Source organism: Cololabis saira, chromosome 15 (assembly GCF_033807715.1).
Source record: "Cololabis saira isolate AMF1-May2022 chromosome 15, fColSai1.1, whole genome shotgun sequence".
In the NCBI taxonomy this organism is placed as follows: Eukaryota; Metazoa; Chordata; class Actinopteri; order Beloniformes; family Belonidae; genus Cololabis; species Cololabis saira.
The window spans coordinates 3,953,597-3,967,512 of NC_084601.1; the positions used below are offsets into that span (position 1 = coordinate 3,953,597).

The following is a 13,916-nucleotide window of genomic DNA, read 5'->3' on the forward strand; positions in this document are numbered from 1 at the left end:
CAGTGTGGACAGAGAGAGTTTAACAGTTTCAGTGTGGACAGAGAGAGTTTAACAGTTTCAGTGTGGACAGAGAGAGTTTAACGGTTTCAGTGTGGACAGAGAGAGTTTAACAGTTTCAGTGTGGACAGAGAGAGTTTAATGTTTTCAGTGTGGACAGAGAGCGTCCGATGTCACGCAGCTCGACGTGATAGTCGGACGCTCTCATTCAGTTACACGGTGTAAACGGATCTTAAACGGATCTGATTTACGGTTCTGCGTTAAATCGACGCATACCGTAAAGGCCGTAGGCTCTGCGTTGGTGAAACGCGGAACCATAAATCAGCCTTTAGTTCCCTGAAGAGGGAACGGGTCACCTCGTCTTCACACTAATTCACACAGGAAGATTTAATTTAATTCTAAACAGTTACACCACAGTTATTTACTCCGATTCCTCATTTCATTTCTTATGTTACAAGACAAATGAATCATGTTAACTGTAAAGAAATCACAACACTGAATGTTCACAAATGGCAACTTTATTGTTAATAAAAATAAAAGAACATAAGTTGTATATAAATAACATGTATGCACTATTGCTGGCTCAAGGAAGGACCGTGCGTCTTCTGAAGGTGTCGTTGAACAGATTCAGGTGCTTGGAAGATCTGAAACCATAAACAGAAGAAAATGTATTACGGTACTAAAAGAGCTCCGTAACACGGAGTAACACCGGAGCTAAGCTAAATACTTAGCCCATGCAAAGATCATACTTGTAGACAAATATAAATAACATAAAAATTTTAACGTCACTTACCGCTGACTTGTGTGCAGTTGCCGGGTCCGTGCTGTTGGGACTGATCCTTTTATGAGGGTAAGCGTCGATGCAAAAACTCATTTTAACTGTCCCTCGTTGTTGAAACAGCCACCGCTTCCAAACAATGGCGGACGCTCCGGCCAGTGGAGCTGGTTGTGGGCGTGGTTTCAGCAGCAAGGCCGACCGAGGCGTGGTTTGCATTTTGCTTACGTAACGAAAATGCACAAATCTGAACGGCTCGTAGATCCACATCACACTGGACGGCTCATCCGGGCGGCTGTACAGACACTGCAGAATTTGGTTGCTTTCCTCCTTCTCTGAGTTGGCAGGGTGAGGGGAGACCACTTTATATATGTTAAAGCAAGAAAAAACCTGGTTTTCATAATAGGTCCCCTTTAAATGCTTGAGTGAAGAGATAGGTTTTAAGTTGTCTTTTGAAGATTTCTACCGACTCGGCTTCCCTGATGTTTTTGGGCAGTGTGTTCCATAGTTTTGGGGAGTAGTTGACAAACGCGGCATCACCGATCTTCTTTTGACTGTTTCTGGGAGCTTCTAATAACCGCGCAGCTGATGACCGCAGGGTTCTTTTTGGAACATACTTTGTTAGGATGTTGGAGATGTAGCTTGGTCCCTGTTGAGCCCCTCCATGTCCGTTAAGACTGTATTAACTGTATATTGCAGAACAAAGCTCACTTATCCACTCCTCCTGACGTTTGTCTGCCCGTGTCTCCGTCTCTCCTCAGGTTCTACTCCTCGCCTTACAGCATCGCCACCAACCGCATGATAGCACAGACCTCCATCACGCCCTTCATAGCTGCTTCCCCCGTCTCCACATATCAGGTAAGCCGCGTTGCACCGAGTCCTGGGAAGAGTTTCTGTGGCGTAGGGAGATGAGGAACGAGGGGACGGGCTGCAGAACAGCGGGGGGGCCTCTCGTTTGCTGTCGTCGTTCCTTCGCTGCTCCAGCTGTGCTCACTGACATCTGTTTTGTAGGCGGCAAACACAACAGGCATCAGAAAACAAGCAACATAAGAAGGAGGATTAAAAAGCCTGACAGGGTAGGAAAAAAAAACCCTCTATGGGGAAAATATCTAGGAAAAACTAATAATGTCATCCAGACATGCTTCCTGAACTCTGTGGCTCCTAATTCTTTTATTTTATCTTATTAGGGCCCGAGCACTGACAGTGCGAAGGCCCTATTGTTTCTGTAGGAATTATTATTATTTTTTTCCTTGTTTTCCTTCAGACGAAATGAGGGCCTTTTTTCCCCCTAAACTTGCCCCAAAATGTCACCAAATTTTGCACCAAGCCAGGCCTGGCGAAAAATGTGATATTTAATGGTTTGCATTAATGGGCGTGGCCTAACGGCTCAACAGCGCCCCCCTAGAAAACTTTGTGCCTCAAGCCCCACAACACGGTTTGACGTACATGCACGAAAATCGGTACACACCTGTATCATGTCGCAACGTAAAGAAAAGTCTCTTGGCACCATGGCCGAAACCCAACAGGAAGTCGGCCATTTTGAACATTTTTAATTAATCGCGTAATTTTGGCGAAATTTATGCCATTCCTTCGGCAGTTAATACGGCCCGAACCGTAACGTGCACCCAGGTGTGTTATACATCAAAATGTGCGTCTCCATCCTGCGACAAAACGCATTACTTTTCTCAGTCAAAAGCGTTACCGTGGCGACGCTAAAACGACGCTAAGACGCCAAAAAGCGCACCCCCCGTTCATCTGATTGGTCCATATTTGATAGTTCCCACTTTCTGCCATAACTTTTGAATGGTTTGATATAAAGAGTCGTGGGTGGTGTCATCAGACTCGGTTTTGAGTACTTGACCTTCATTGGCATGAACTAGCCCCGCCCCTTCTTCTGATTGGTCGATACTTGATAGTCCCTACTTTCTGCCATAACTTTTGAATGGTTTGATATAGAGACTCTTGGGTGGTGTCATCAGACTCGGTTTTGAGTACTTGACCTTCATTGGCATGAACTAGCCCCGCCCCTTCTTCTGATTGGTCGATACTTGATAGTCCCTACTTTCTGCCATAACTTTTGAATGGTTTGATATAGAGAGTCGTGGGTGGTGTCATCCACTAAATGTCCAGGCCTGAAGAATCTACATCAAGTCATACAAGCTTCCACTGCAGCCTGAACGTGCACAAGGGTGCGAGGGCCCGTTCATAGCTGCTTCAGAGTAAATTTTCCACACTCCTCACAGCTATGATCGGTGGAATAAATGCCTCAGAGCACAACAGGAACGTAAAAATTGTCCCTTTGATATGTCAAGCATTTCCCATCACTGCACATTTCACACAACACCCTTTGCTGAATCTCAACATCAGAGAGGCCCCGCCACCGTGGCCTCTCGCTCAGACAATATCATTTAACATCAGCTCTGTTTGGTATGCAGCCACGGGCGCGGGCGGCTAAAGGATAGAGGGGGAAATATAAGAGACAGATGGAGGGAAAGACAACTAGGGAGATGAGGAAAGATGGCTGGGGCGGCGGCGGCGGCGGTAGCTCAGGTGGGTGGGCAGAGGAGCGGTGTCGCTGAAGGTTGCTGCGCCCCGTCTTTGAGAGATGCCTGATTAAAACTCCGGGCCGGTACCTGTGGTGTAGCAGGCAGGGGAAAGAGGAGAAGGCAGAAAAGTGGGCCAGGGCACGTCTCTAATCCGCTCTCGGAAGGCTTCCCAAATTGATTTATCAAAAACAATGGCCAGGCTTTTGAGGAATATTAATCCTCACAGTTTCAATATTGGGCAGCTCTGCCGCCGCTTGCTGTAATATTGCCCTTCAGCCAGTCACGGCGGGAAGGTGAGTCCTTCATCTTCTGTCGAAACACAAAGAGATGGTTGGGCAGAAAGAGGAAGAGAGAAGAGGGGCCGTGTAGCTCAACTTGGTAGGGCAGACAAAAGGAAATCACTTCCTTTTATGATGAAAATGTGCAGCTTTTGTAATGAGAATCTCCAGCTGCAAATGTCACTCCCCCTTTATGTTTCTGTTAACCCTTGTGCTGTCAAGGAAGGAGGAAGAGAAGAAGGGGGGAAGGAAGGAAGGAAGGAAGGAAGGAAGGAAGGAAGGAAGGAAGGAAGGAAGGAAGGAAGGAAGGAAGGAAGGAAGGAAGGAAGGAAGGAAGGAAGGAGAAAAGAAGGAAGGGAGGATGGGAGAAGAGGAAGGGAGGAAAGAAGGAAGGAAGGAAGGAAGGAAGGAAGGAAGGAAGGAAGGAAGGAAGGAAGGAAGGAAGGAAGGAAGGAAGGAAGGAAGGAAGGAAGGAAGGAAGGAATGGAGGAAAGAAGGAAGGAAGGAAGGAAGAAAGAAAAGAAGGAAAGAGAGAAGGAAGGAAGGAAGGAAGAAGGGAGAAACGAAGGATGGAAGGAAGGAAGGAAGGAAGGAAGGAAGGAAGGAAGGAAGGAAGGAAGGAAGGAAGGAAGGAAGGAAGGAAGGAAGGAAGGAAGGAAGGAAGGAAGGAAGAAGGGAGAAACGAAGGAAGGAAGGAAGAAAGAAGGAAAGAAAGAAGGGAAGGAAGGGAGAATGAAAAGAAGGAAAGAAAGAAGGAAGGAAGGGAGAAAAGAAGGAAGGGAGGATGGGAGAAAAAGGAAGGGAGGAAAGAAGGAAATAAGGAAGGGAGGAGGTAGGGAGAAAAGAAGGAAAGAAGGATGGAAGAGAGAAGAGAAGAAGGGAAGAAGGAAGGAGAGAGCAGAAGGAAAGAAGGAAGGGAAAAAAGAAGGAAGGAAGGAAGGAAGGAAGGAAGGAAGGAAGGAAGGAAGGAAGGAAGGAAGGAAGGAAGGAAGGAAGGAAGGAAGGAAGGAAGGAAGGAAGGAAGGAAGGAAGGAAGGAAGGAAGGAAAGGAGAAGGGAGAAGGAAGGAGAGAGCAGGAGGAAAGAAGGAACAGGAGAATGAGGTCATTTTGACCCAAAGACAGTACAAGGGTTACTGTGATTTTTTTTGTTGTTCTTTCTTTTTTTAGCAGCAATAGTTTTAATAGAATTGATTCACGTTCTTATAATCCTGCCGTCTGTGAGTTTGAATGATAAGTGGTTTCCTTTGAGAAAGGGGAAAAAAAATAAAACATCTTGGATGATCCGCATGACGGGAGCCGGTCCAAACCAGATCACTACCAGGATTTCAGCCGTGGTCTGGTTTATATCACGCTGGCCGGCTAACGGCGTGGCTGGCCGGCTGGACGCGGAGCTGCCTGGCTCACTGGCGGCTACCTGGCAGGCGCTTTGGCTTTACGCGTTACTGGTCGGACGGGGCTCCAACTGGCCGGCCGTGCGGCTCAACAACCGACTGACTGACCAGTTTTTTCTGCTTCTTGGCTGACAGAACTGCTTTAAATTGTAATACAAGCTGTGAAGTTCAGCCAGCGGTAGAGGCTTCATAGATTTACCCATTCTCCCGTTCGCTTTCACTGAACCGAGTACAGCAGTGTAATTGTGCTCTGCTAATTGCTGCTATTGAGATTGAGTACACCTGTTTGGTTACATTTGTTTTCTGGCATTTCAGGGGAAATACAAGTCGTATATGAAGTCATTCATCAGGAGCTGTGTTTTATTTCATAATACTTTTCTTGTTACATTACCAACAGCTAATCATTCTGCTGCTTATGATTTGTTTTTAATGATCTGGTTATTTAATTTTTTTGATCACCTCAAAGTCCTGACCATTCTCAAGATGGTAACTCATTTTTCCTTAAACTTTATATACAGGACTGTCTCAGAAAATTAGAATATTGTGATTTTCTGTAATGCAATTAAAAAAACAAAAATGTCATACATTCTGGATTCATTACAAATCCACTGAAATATTGCAAGCCTTTTATTATTTTAATATTGCTGATTATGGTTTACAGCTTAAGAAAACTCAAATATCATATCTCAAAAAATTTGAATATTCTGGGAATCTTAATCTTAAAGGTATTGTGACATAATTTTTTAACATGCTTTTAACACTATTAAAAGTCTTGGCCAACATCCCTCAAATGTGTCTAAAAGAGTGTAACAAGAAAAACTTCACTCTAGTACTCTTTTCCTGGCTTTTTATGACAGTGTTTTTTTGCGCCGTGAAAAACACTTCCTTTTCTCCCTTTCCTGTCAATCATTGCTCTGCTCCTCCTCCAAACCTCCTCCAACCCAACCATACGCTCACAGCGGCGTCGGAGAGTTAAGCCAGGAGCGACAGGCGAAGCATGCACGGAAAAGCAGCAGGGAGAAGCAGTCCACAGCAAACAATCATAAGAATAAAGGCATGCAAGCAGCACTGTCCCCTTATCTTAAATCCAGTCAGTGGCCGCGGGTCTTCTTAGCAGTTTTCCTCCGGTGACGAGAACAAAAGAGGCTCTAAACAGCTCCGTGTTAAGCCTGATTTATGGCTCCGCGTTAAATCGACGCAGAGCATACGCCGTAGGGTTCAGCGTATGGTGCGCGTCGCCGCGTAACCCTACGCCGTAGGTTCTGCGTCGGTGTAACGCGGAACCATAAATCAGCCTTTATGGTGCGCTGGAGAGGAGAGGAGACACCAAACCAGATGAGCCGTTTTTGCATAGTTATGCGGAAAATCCCAGAAAGCACACAATACACTGAATGTTAAAAGTTCGTTGTTTTTTGGGTGTAATTGATGTCAAGACACCCAACAAAACACAAAAAATCAAGAAAAATGTGTTTTTCATGTCACAATACCTTTAAACTGTAAACCATAATCAGCAATATTAAAATAATAAAAGGCTTGCAATATTTCAGTTGATTTGTAATGAATCCAGAATGTATGACATTTTTGTTTTTTTAATTGCATTACAGAAAATAAAGAACTTTATCACAATATTCTAATTTTCTGAGACAGTCCTGTATAATCAGGGGATGAATGTCTTTCTGATCATAACACAGCTTTATAAGTGGGTGAGGAGGGGAAAAAAGTGTAAACCATAGACATATCTACGTAGACGCCTCATAGACGGACGCTGCCTATTGGAGCTGACGTTCAGCGCGGCGGCCATCTTGGATGGGTCTCCAACGGCCCCCAGTGCATTTATTTCTACTGAGGAAGGTTTTATCCCCGACTACAATCATCCATAACTCCCCGAATTTTTACCCGATTTTCACACGGTTTGGTTTGTTACTAAACGACAGAGATTTAGTTATGATACTGGACGCTGTCACACATTAAAAATATGTACTTTTATGCTGAAAGACTTTGTATTATGCTCTTTAACAAAGACATATGGTATGGCATAAATGTATACATTAATGAATTTCATATTTTAATAAAGAAACAAGTTTGATTGTTCATTTGAATTTATTTGAAGGGGAGAGGGGTGTGTTGTTGTATTTATTTATTTATATTTATTTTATTTTTTTTTCTTATTGATATTATTTATTTATTTATTTATTTTTATTTAATTATTGTTTTGAAACGTAAAAAAAAGGTCAAAATATTGATATTTCTATTGTTATTGTAAATCTTTTTTTTTTTCTCTTATTGCCCTCAATAAATATATCTATAAAAATAAATCCAGGTCATTCCAGGGTCTTCTACTACCCTGTTAGGCTTGAACTGGGGTTGGGGAGCTAAAACCCTTGAAAAAGAACTGTTTTGCAGCTTCTTGCGTGTGCTGGCTGTAACTGTAACTCTGTAACTGTAACTCTGTAACTGTAACTCTGTAACTGTAACAGTAACTCTGTAACTGTAACTGTAACTCTGTAACTGTAACTCTATAACTCCAGTGTAGTTCATTTAGCCTGGAGTGAGGAGACCCATCCAATATGGCGGCCACGCTGGATTACGTTCCAGCATGTCATGAGGCGTCTACGTATATATGTCTGTGGTTTAAACGGTCTCTCAAATCTTATCCTGATTTTTCTTCTTCTTCTTTGATACGCGAGTGCTGAATCCTAACGTGCGGTGCAGCTTTGAGTCTGTCTAGCAATTAGGTCTCAGAACTGCAGCCGTCGCTTCCGTCTCTGAGAGTGTGGATCCTCTACGGCCTGCGTTCACTTCAACCGTTTAGAAGAAAGCCAAACCAGAGCAGCGCCACAAATGTTCTCCAGTTTTTAATTTATTTCTATTTCCTCGTTTTTTAAAAGACCCAGTCTGGTGCTTTTTTGCATAATCCTACCAAAACACAGCGCCTGGGCTCCACCTTGGCAGAGGAAAACTCACATGTTGGCCATGCAGTTTCTTAGAACATGCTTAGGATAAGTGATTAAAGATAAGCTTTCTATGTGCGGCTCTGCTTTCCCCTTCTGCTGGAGAGAACAAACACTGCCATGTACAAACAAGCAGACTTGGCTGTGTGTTATTGAATATCTGCCTTGTTTAGGTGTGAATCCAAATCACGCGTTTGTGTTGGCTCAGAGGATTGATTGCTCTTATAACAGATTATCCCATGTTTGTCTTTGTTTAATCTAATCGTTTTACCAGGATCTGTGGCCGGTCTGTGTGTTTGTCAGCTACAAGCTGTCTAATTCCTCCCTCCTGCATATCAAAAAGCTCTGTTTGCACATCGCTTCTTCCTCTGATTTCTTCATAATTGACGCTGACACTGTTTCACTACGACTTTAACCTTGCTCGCGTTTGCATTCCTCTGTAAATGATGCATCTTTGCTTTGTGGAAAAACTTTAAAAATGTCCAATAATGTGATATTCCTTGTTCTCTGTTGAGAGTCTGTCCCTGAAAGACTTTTCACCTCGCGTGCAGCAGCACTGGGTCAGCCTGTAATATTATACTAATCGAAAAGGAATTTAATTTATGACTTTATGCACAAGTCATTTTTTTGGCAGAACTGAAAAGAGAAGCAGAGGGATTTTCAGGCTCCAAACTTTCAAATTCTTTGGCAGAACTTAATCTTTTTGCAAAGCTGAGCCAGTTTGGTGCATTAAAACAAGTGCAGGCATCCCAAACTCTTCAGATTAAAGGCGTATTAAGCCATTATGTATATATAAACAGCAGTTATTGCTTTATGTTGGTTAAGAAACTGGAAAATCTACGCTGGCATGGCCGTCTCAACATTAATTCTGTTTCTCCGCAGGTCCAGAGTACGTCATGGATGCCTCATCAACAATATGTTATGCAACCAACAGTAAGTAATCCACCATTCACTGTGCAGTAACCGCCGTCAAATGTGTCTAAAATCTATGATTTGTGTCTCACTTCTCCTCCGTATTTCACCAATAGCTTCGAAAATGTTCTTGGAAGAGTTTGTTTAAAGATTTTATGTTTATGCTGAGAACAATTTATAACGTGACGAAGAATTTGGTCATATTTAGTGTAATATGGCTGTTTTCAGAGGGAAATATTTGGAAAAATGCTAAATGCATTCTTCTGCTGCAGGTACATAAAAACATAAAAATGTTTTATGGCTGAACCAGAACAGCATAAGGTCTCAGAGTTACTACAGCAGAGCGGTGTAAACCGCAGGTTTCCATCTGTCCTGCAGCGAGCATGCAAGCACATTTTTGGTTGGGACTTTATAGGTGCAGGTTGTTGCCAGGAGAACATTCGTTTACCAGACCACAGAACAAGACTATGTACGTTGTTGCTCCGGGATACAAGTGCAAACACCAGAAGAGAACAAAACCAAAAGAAAAATTTTAAATATATATATGTATGAATTAGATTTGACAGTGTAACAGTCTAGCACAGGGGTCGGCAACCCAAAATGTTGAAAGAGCCATATTGGACCAAAAACACAAAAAACAAATATATCTGGAGCCGCAAAAAATGAAAAGTCTTGTATAAGCCTTAGAATGAAGACAAACACATACTGCATGTTTCTATATTAGTTATAACTGGGGGAAGATTTTTTTTTCATTATGCACTTCGAGAAAAAAGTCGAAATGTCGAGAAAAAAGTCGAAATTTCGAGAGAAAAGTCGAAATGTCGAGATTAATGTTGAAGTACAATTTTGAGAAACAAGTCGAAATGTCGAGAAAAAAGTCAATTTTGAGAATAAAGTCAAAATGTCGAGAAAAAAGTCGAAATTTCGAGAAAAAAAGTTGAAATGACGAGATTAATGTTGAAGTAGAATTTTGAGAAACAAGTCGAAATGTCGAGGGAAAAAGTCAATTTCGAGAAAGAAGTCGAAATGTCGAGAAAAAAGTCAAACTTTTGTGAAAAAAGTCAAAATTTTGTGAAAAAAGTCGAAATGTTGAGAAAAAAGTCGAAATGTCGAGAAAAAAGTCAAAATTTTGTGAAAAAAGTCGAAATGTTGAAATTAATGTTGATGTACAATCTCGAGAAAAAAGTCAAAATGTCAAGAAAAAAGTCAAAATTTCGAGAAAAATGTTGAGATTAAAAAGGAAAGGAGAAAGGAAGAAAAAAAAGAGAAAAAAAGGAAAAAAGGAAGAAAAAAAGGAAAAAGAAAAGAAAAAAAGAAGAAAAAATGAAAAAAAAAAGGTCAAACATTTCTGAAAAATCTCCAGGAGCCACTAGGGCGGCGCTAAAGAGCCGCATGCGGCTCTAGAGCCGCGAGTTGAAGACCCCTGCTCTAGCAGCAGTCTGCAGCAGCGAGGTAGTTGCATTACGTCAGATGGTATTTAATCTCTCTAGTTGGACTGTACTGAACATTTGTTATTGAGATTCCAAAATTCTGTTTTTATTGGTCAGCGTGTTTGCAAAAATGACTGCCAAAATACTATTCTTGCCTGTTTTTGAAGAAAAAGACAATACAGATTAATCAGGATCGGTGTTAAACCTCTTTTCAATAGAATGTAAAAAGCCACGCACTTCTTTACCACTGAAACAAAGAAAACACGATACATAAATACCCCATACATTGGGGAAAAAACGTTCAACTATAAATTCTAGTTGGGAATCCAGTCGTCTCCTGTTTGGAGGAAAGTAAGCGGTTCCCAGTCTGCTGGTTTGGCAGCAGACACTTTTACAGCAGCAGCTGCACAGACTGGGATTCAGTGGTTTTGTCTTTCAGAATGCTCTCAGATCATTTCTGTGCACCTTGCTGATGCAGCATCTCTGAGCGTTGCTGGAAATGTACTGATGATGTTTAGTTTCAGCCACCAGCTTCCTGTCTGGGCATCGCATGCCTTTGTGATGTTCCCGTTTTTATCCTTTCTATAGCTCGGAAAACACGTACGTACTTACTTACTTACTTACTTACTTAAAGTAAGTAAGAGCCCGTCGCTCCCAGTGGAGCATAGGCCACCGACGACTCTTCTCCATTTAACAACGTTTTGGGTTGTCCTTTCTGCCTCCCCCCAGCTGATTCCATGGCTCTTGAGCCTCAGTGTCCCGTCTCCAGCTGTTTTTGGGCCGTCCTCTCCTTCTCTTCCCCTGGGGGTTCCAAGTCCGGGCCTGGCGTGTAGTAGTAGCTGCCGGTTTCCTCAGGGTGTGTCCGATCCATCCCCACTTTCATCAGTATTTGTTTCTCTACTGGCTCCTGTCTTCCTCTCTGCCACAGTTCCCTCGTTTCTTCCTTTTTGTCCTTCTCTACGTCTCTGGACCGTAGAGAAGGATGCTTTTCACGTTGAAATTGAAGATACGCACTTTAGTTGATGTGGTTATTCCTTTGGAGGACCAGATGTTTTTTAGAATGATGAACGCTGCTCTGGCTTTGCCTGCTCTCGCAGTGACGTTGCTGTCTGTACCGCCCTGTCTATCTCTAATGCTGCCGAGGCAAAGGTGAAGGAGTTGACCTCCTGTATGGGTTTGCCCTCTACTGTGACTGGGTTGTTGGTTGAGGTGTTTATCCTCATCAGGTTGGTCTTTGTTGAAGAATATTATCAAAACCAGTTCAGAAGTCCGCTTGTGGTGTAGTGAGTTTTACTCAGTAAGCCGGCGGTGGGCATGACCAGCACAGATCAGGTCTGAATTGGTGTGCCGACCCAGAGTGATTTGGCAACAGGGTTTTTATACAAAAGGTTCAAAGCACAGACGGTAAGAATCAACAACCAAAAGGTGGAAGACAAGAAGCAATTAAAAGCTATTCACAGTCAGATGTGATCGTTCAGTTGGAACTAGGAGGAAGGAGGAACTGAGGAAGTCCATGATATGGCACCCCCGTGGATCAAGTCCTCGTCTCTGCAGGGGCTGGAAGTCGAAGCCACTTCCATGGTGTCGTCTCAGCAGGGATGCAAGACGCCGGAAATTGCATGACAATATGTCTCAAGCAGGGGTGCAGGGGTATGAGGCTGGAGCCACCTGTAAGTCGTCGTCCCTGCAGGGGGGGTAGGAAGCTGGAACTTGCTTGACAATGTGTCTCAAGCAGGGGTATGAGGCTGAAGTCACCTGCAAGGCGTCGTTCCCTGCAGGGTTTCAGGAAACTGACATTCAGGTCGACCACGGTGCTGTCACAATGCCTCATCATCTTCTTATGGTTTATCCTTAACCCCGTCGCAAGGGATGTGGTTGATAGTTTGGTGGTCTTGTCCTGCGTCTGGTTGTGGTTGTGCGACCGGAGAGCCAGGTTGTCAGCAAAGTCAAGGTCTTCGAGTTGTGTCCAGAGGTTCCACTGTATGCCATTTTTCCTACCCGTTGTAGTGGTCTTCATGATCCAGTCAATGACTAGGAGGAACATTAGGGGTGATAGGAGGCATCCCTGCCTAACTCAAGGAAAACACGTGCAAGAACTATAAGATAATTATAACTATAAAATAGCGTCTTAGCTCGTGGTGCTTGAGACACCGGAGAAAATGAAAATAGCCATAACTATTGACCTGCTCATCATCCACTCCCTTAATGCAGATTTCTGAAACGACCCCGGAGCTCTCTGGTTTACTTGACAAGCATTGGGGGATGTTACATTTGAAGAACTTCAAAGACACCGATTTGTATATAGATTTTTTTTTTTTTTTTTATCATATCCAGCATTTTATTTGCCTCAGGCACGATTCTCTGCCTCCGCCTCAGATGGATGGATGAATCGCCTCCCGCCACCACATATTTCAGAGGAAAGTTATTTTTAGCAACTCGTGTCACTTTTATGAAGCTAAAAGTCAAAAAGTCAACATAACACTCTGAATAATTAATTATAGTCAGCTTTTTTCTGTGTTCTTCAGGTAATGTAAGATTATGTTTCCTCAAACTTAAACAACTTGTGATTTTATACAATTTGATCTTTGTATTCAGGGAGTTTATCATAATGTATAATAAGAATAACAATACAATAAGATTTATTTTAAATCCCACTTAAAGCAGCACTATGTAACTTTTCCAGCTTAATCTAATATTTCATCATCATCATTGTGATGGTACATCAACTTCCAACAGGTTTAATGAACCTCTGTCATGGTCTGAGGGGTCTGTATCGCCTTCACTGGCACTATGTAACTTTGAGGAGCATGGTAGGAACCCTGCCACACTAAAAAACTACACATTTACAAGTATTTTTTTATTTTGTCAGTAAGTATGTTGGACTAGCGTATGAGTTTGTAGTTTGGGGCGCATTATCTGTCTGAAACAGGACGGGGGGGGCGGGGGAGACTTCACTAATAAAACCAAGTTGAACTTAGTGATTTTCAACATCGTCATATTTTATTGTTTAGCCAAAAATAGATACATTACCTCTTCTCTATCCATCCTGCAAACGACCGCTGAAAACAGAAAAGTAGTTTTGAAAGTCCGTCCCATCTTATTTCATTCACTATCAAAACAAATGCAGTGACGGGGACAGGAGTTTTCCGGCAGTACGCGCTGGTGCTCATGGGAAATGTAGTTCTTTCTGGTAAAGCACTACCGCTTTTGTCCAAAGGAGCCGCCAAACTCAACAAAAGATGAAAGTTACATTGTGCTGCTTTAACTGAAGTGGACACACCAGCAAGTTTCAGCTCAAGCTGAGGCCGCGCCAAAAATCCAAGAGCTACATATTAGAGCGTAAACCTTTCCCCCCGAGTAAGAGCCTCTCTCTTCCACAGCTGCCTCGGTCACCTGTACGACACCATGACGGCATGGAGGTTTATCTCATCATGTTGTTTTGAAATGCATATCTTTTGGAGCAGAGTCTTTTAATCGTGTGAATAAAAAGTTGTTGTTTTCTGCTATCAATGTAACCACAATTTAAATAAGAAAACACAATCTTGCAGCACTCTGGCGCTCCCTGGATGTTTCTCTAACTGGATTGACCCTGGTTGCCACGAGCTGCCTCTGAGCCGCAGCGCTTTCTGAAAATT

At 42.9% G+C, this 13,916-nt stretch overlaps 1 protein-coding gene across 1 annotated transcript in view; it reads left to right on the forward strand.

The window, feature by feature from the left end:
* rbms3 (RNA binding motif, single stranded interacting protein) overlaps positions 1–13,916 on the forward strand; it is a 511,349-nt gene that overhangs the window by 441,278 nt on the left and 56,155 nt on the right. The window contains exons 9-10 of the mRNA XM_061742154.1: positions 1,534–1,630; positions 8,822–8,872. Coding sequence (XP_061598138.1) covers positions 1,534–1,630; positions 8,822–8,872 — 148 coding nt within the window. The remainder of the gene's footprint in view (positions 1–1,533; positions 1,631–8,821; positions 8,873–13,916) is intronic.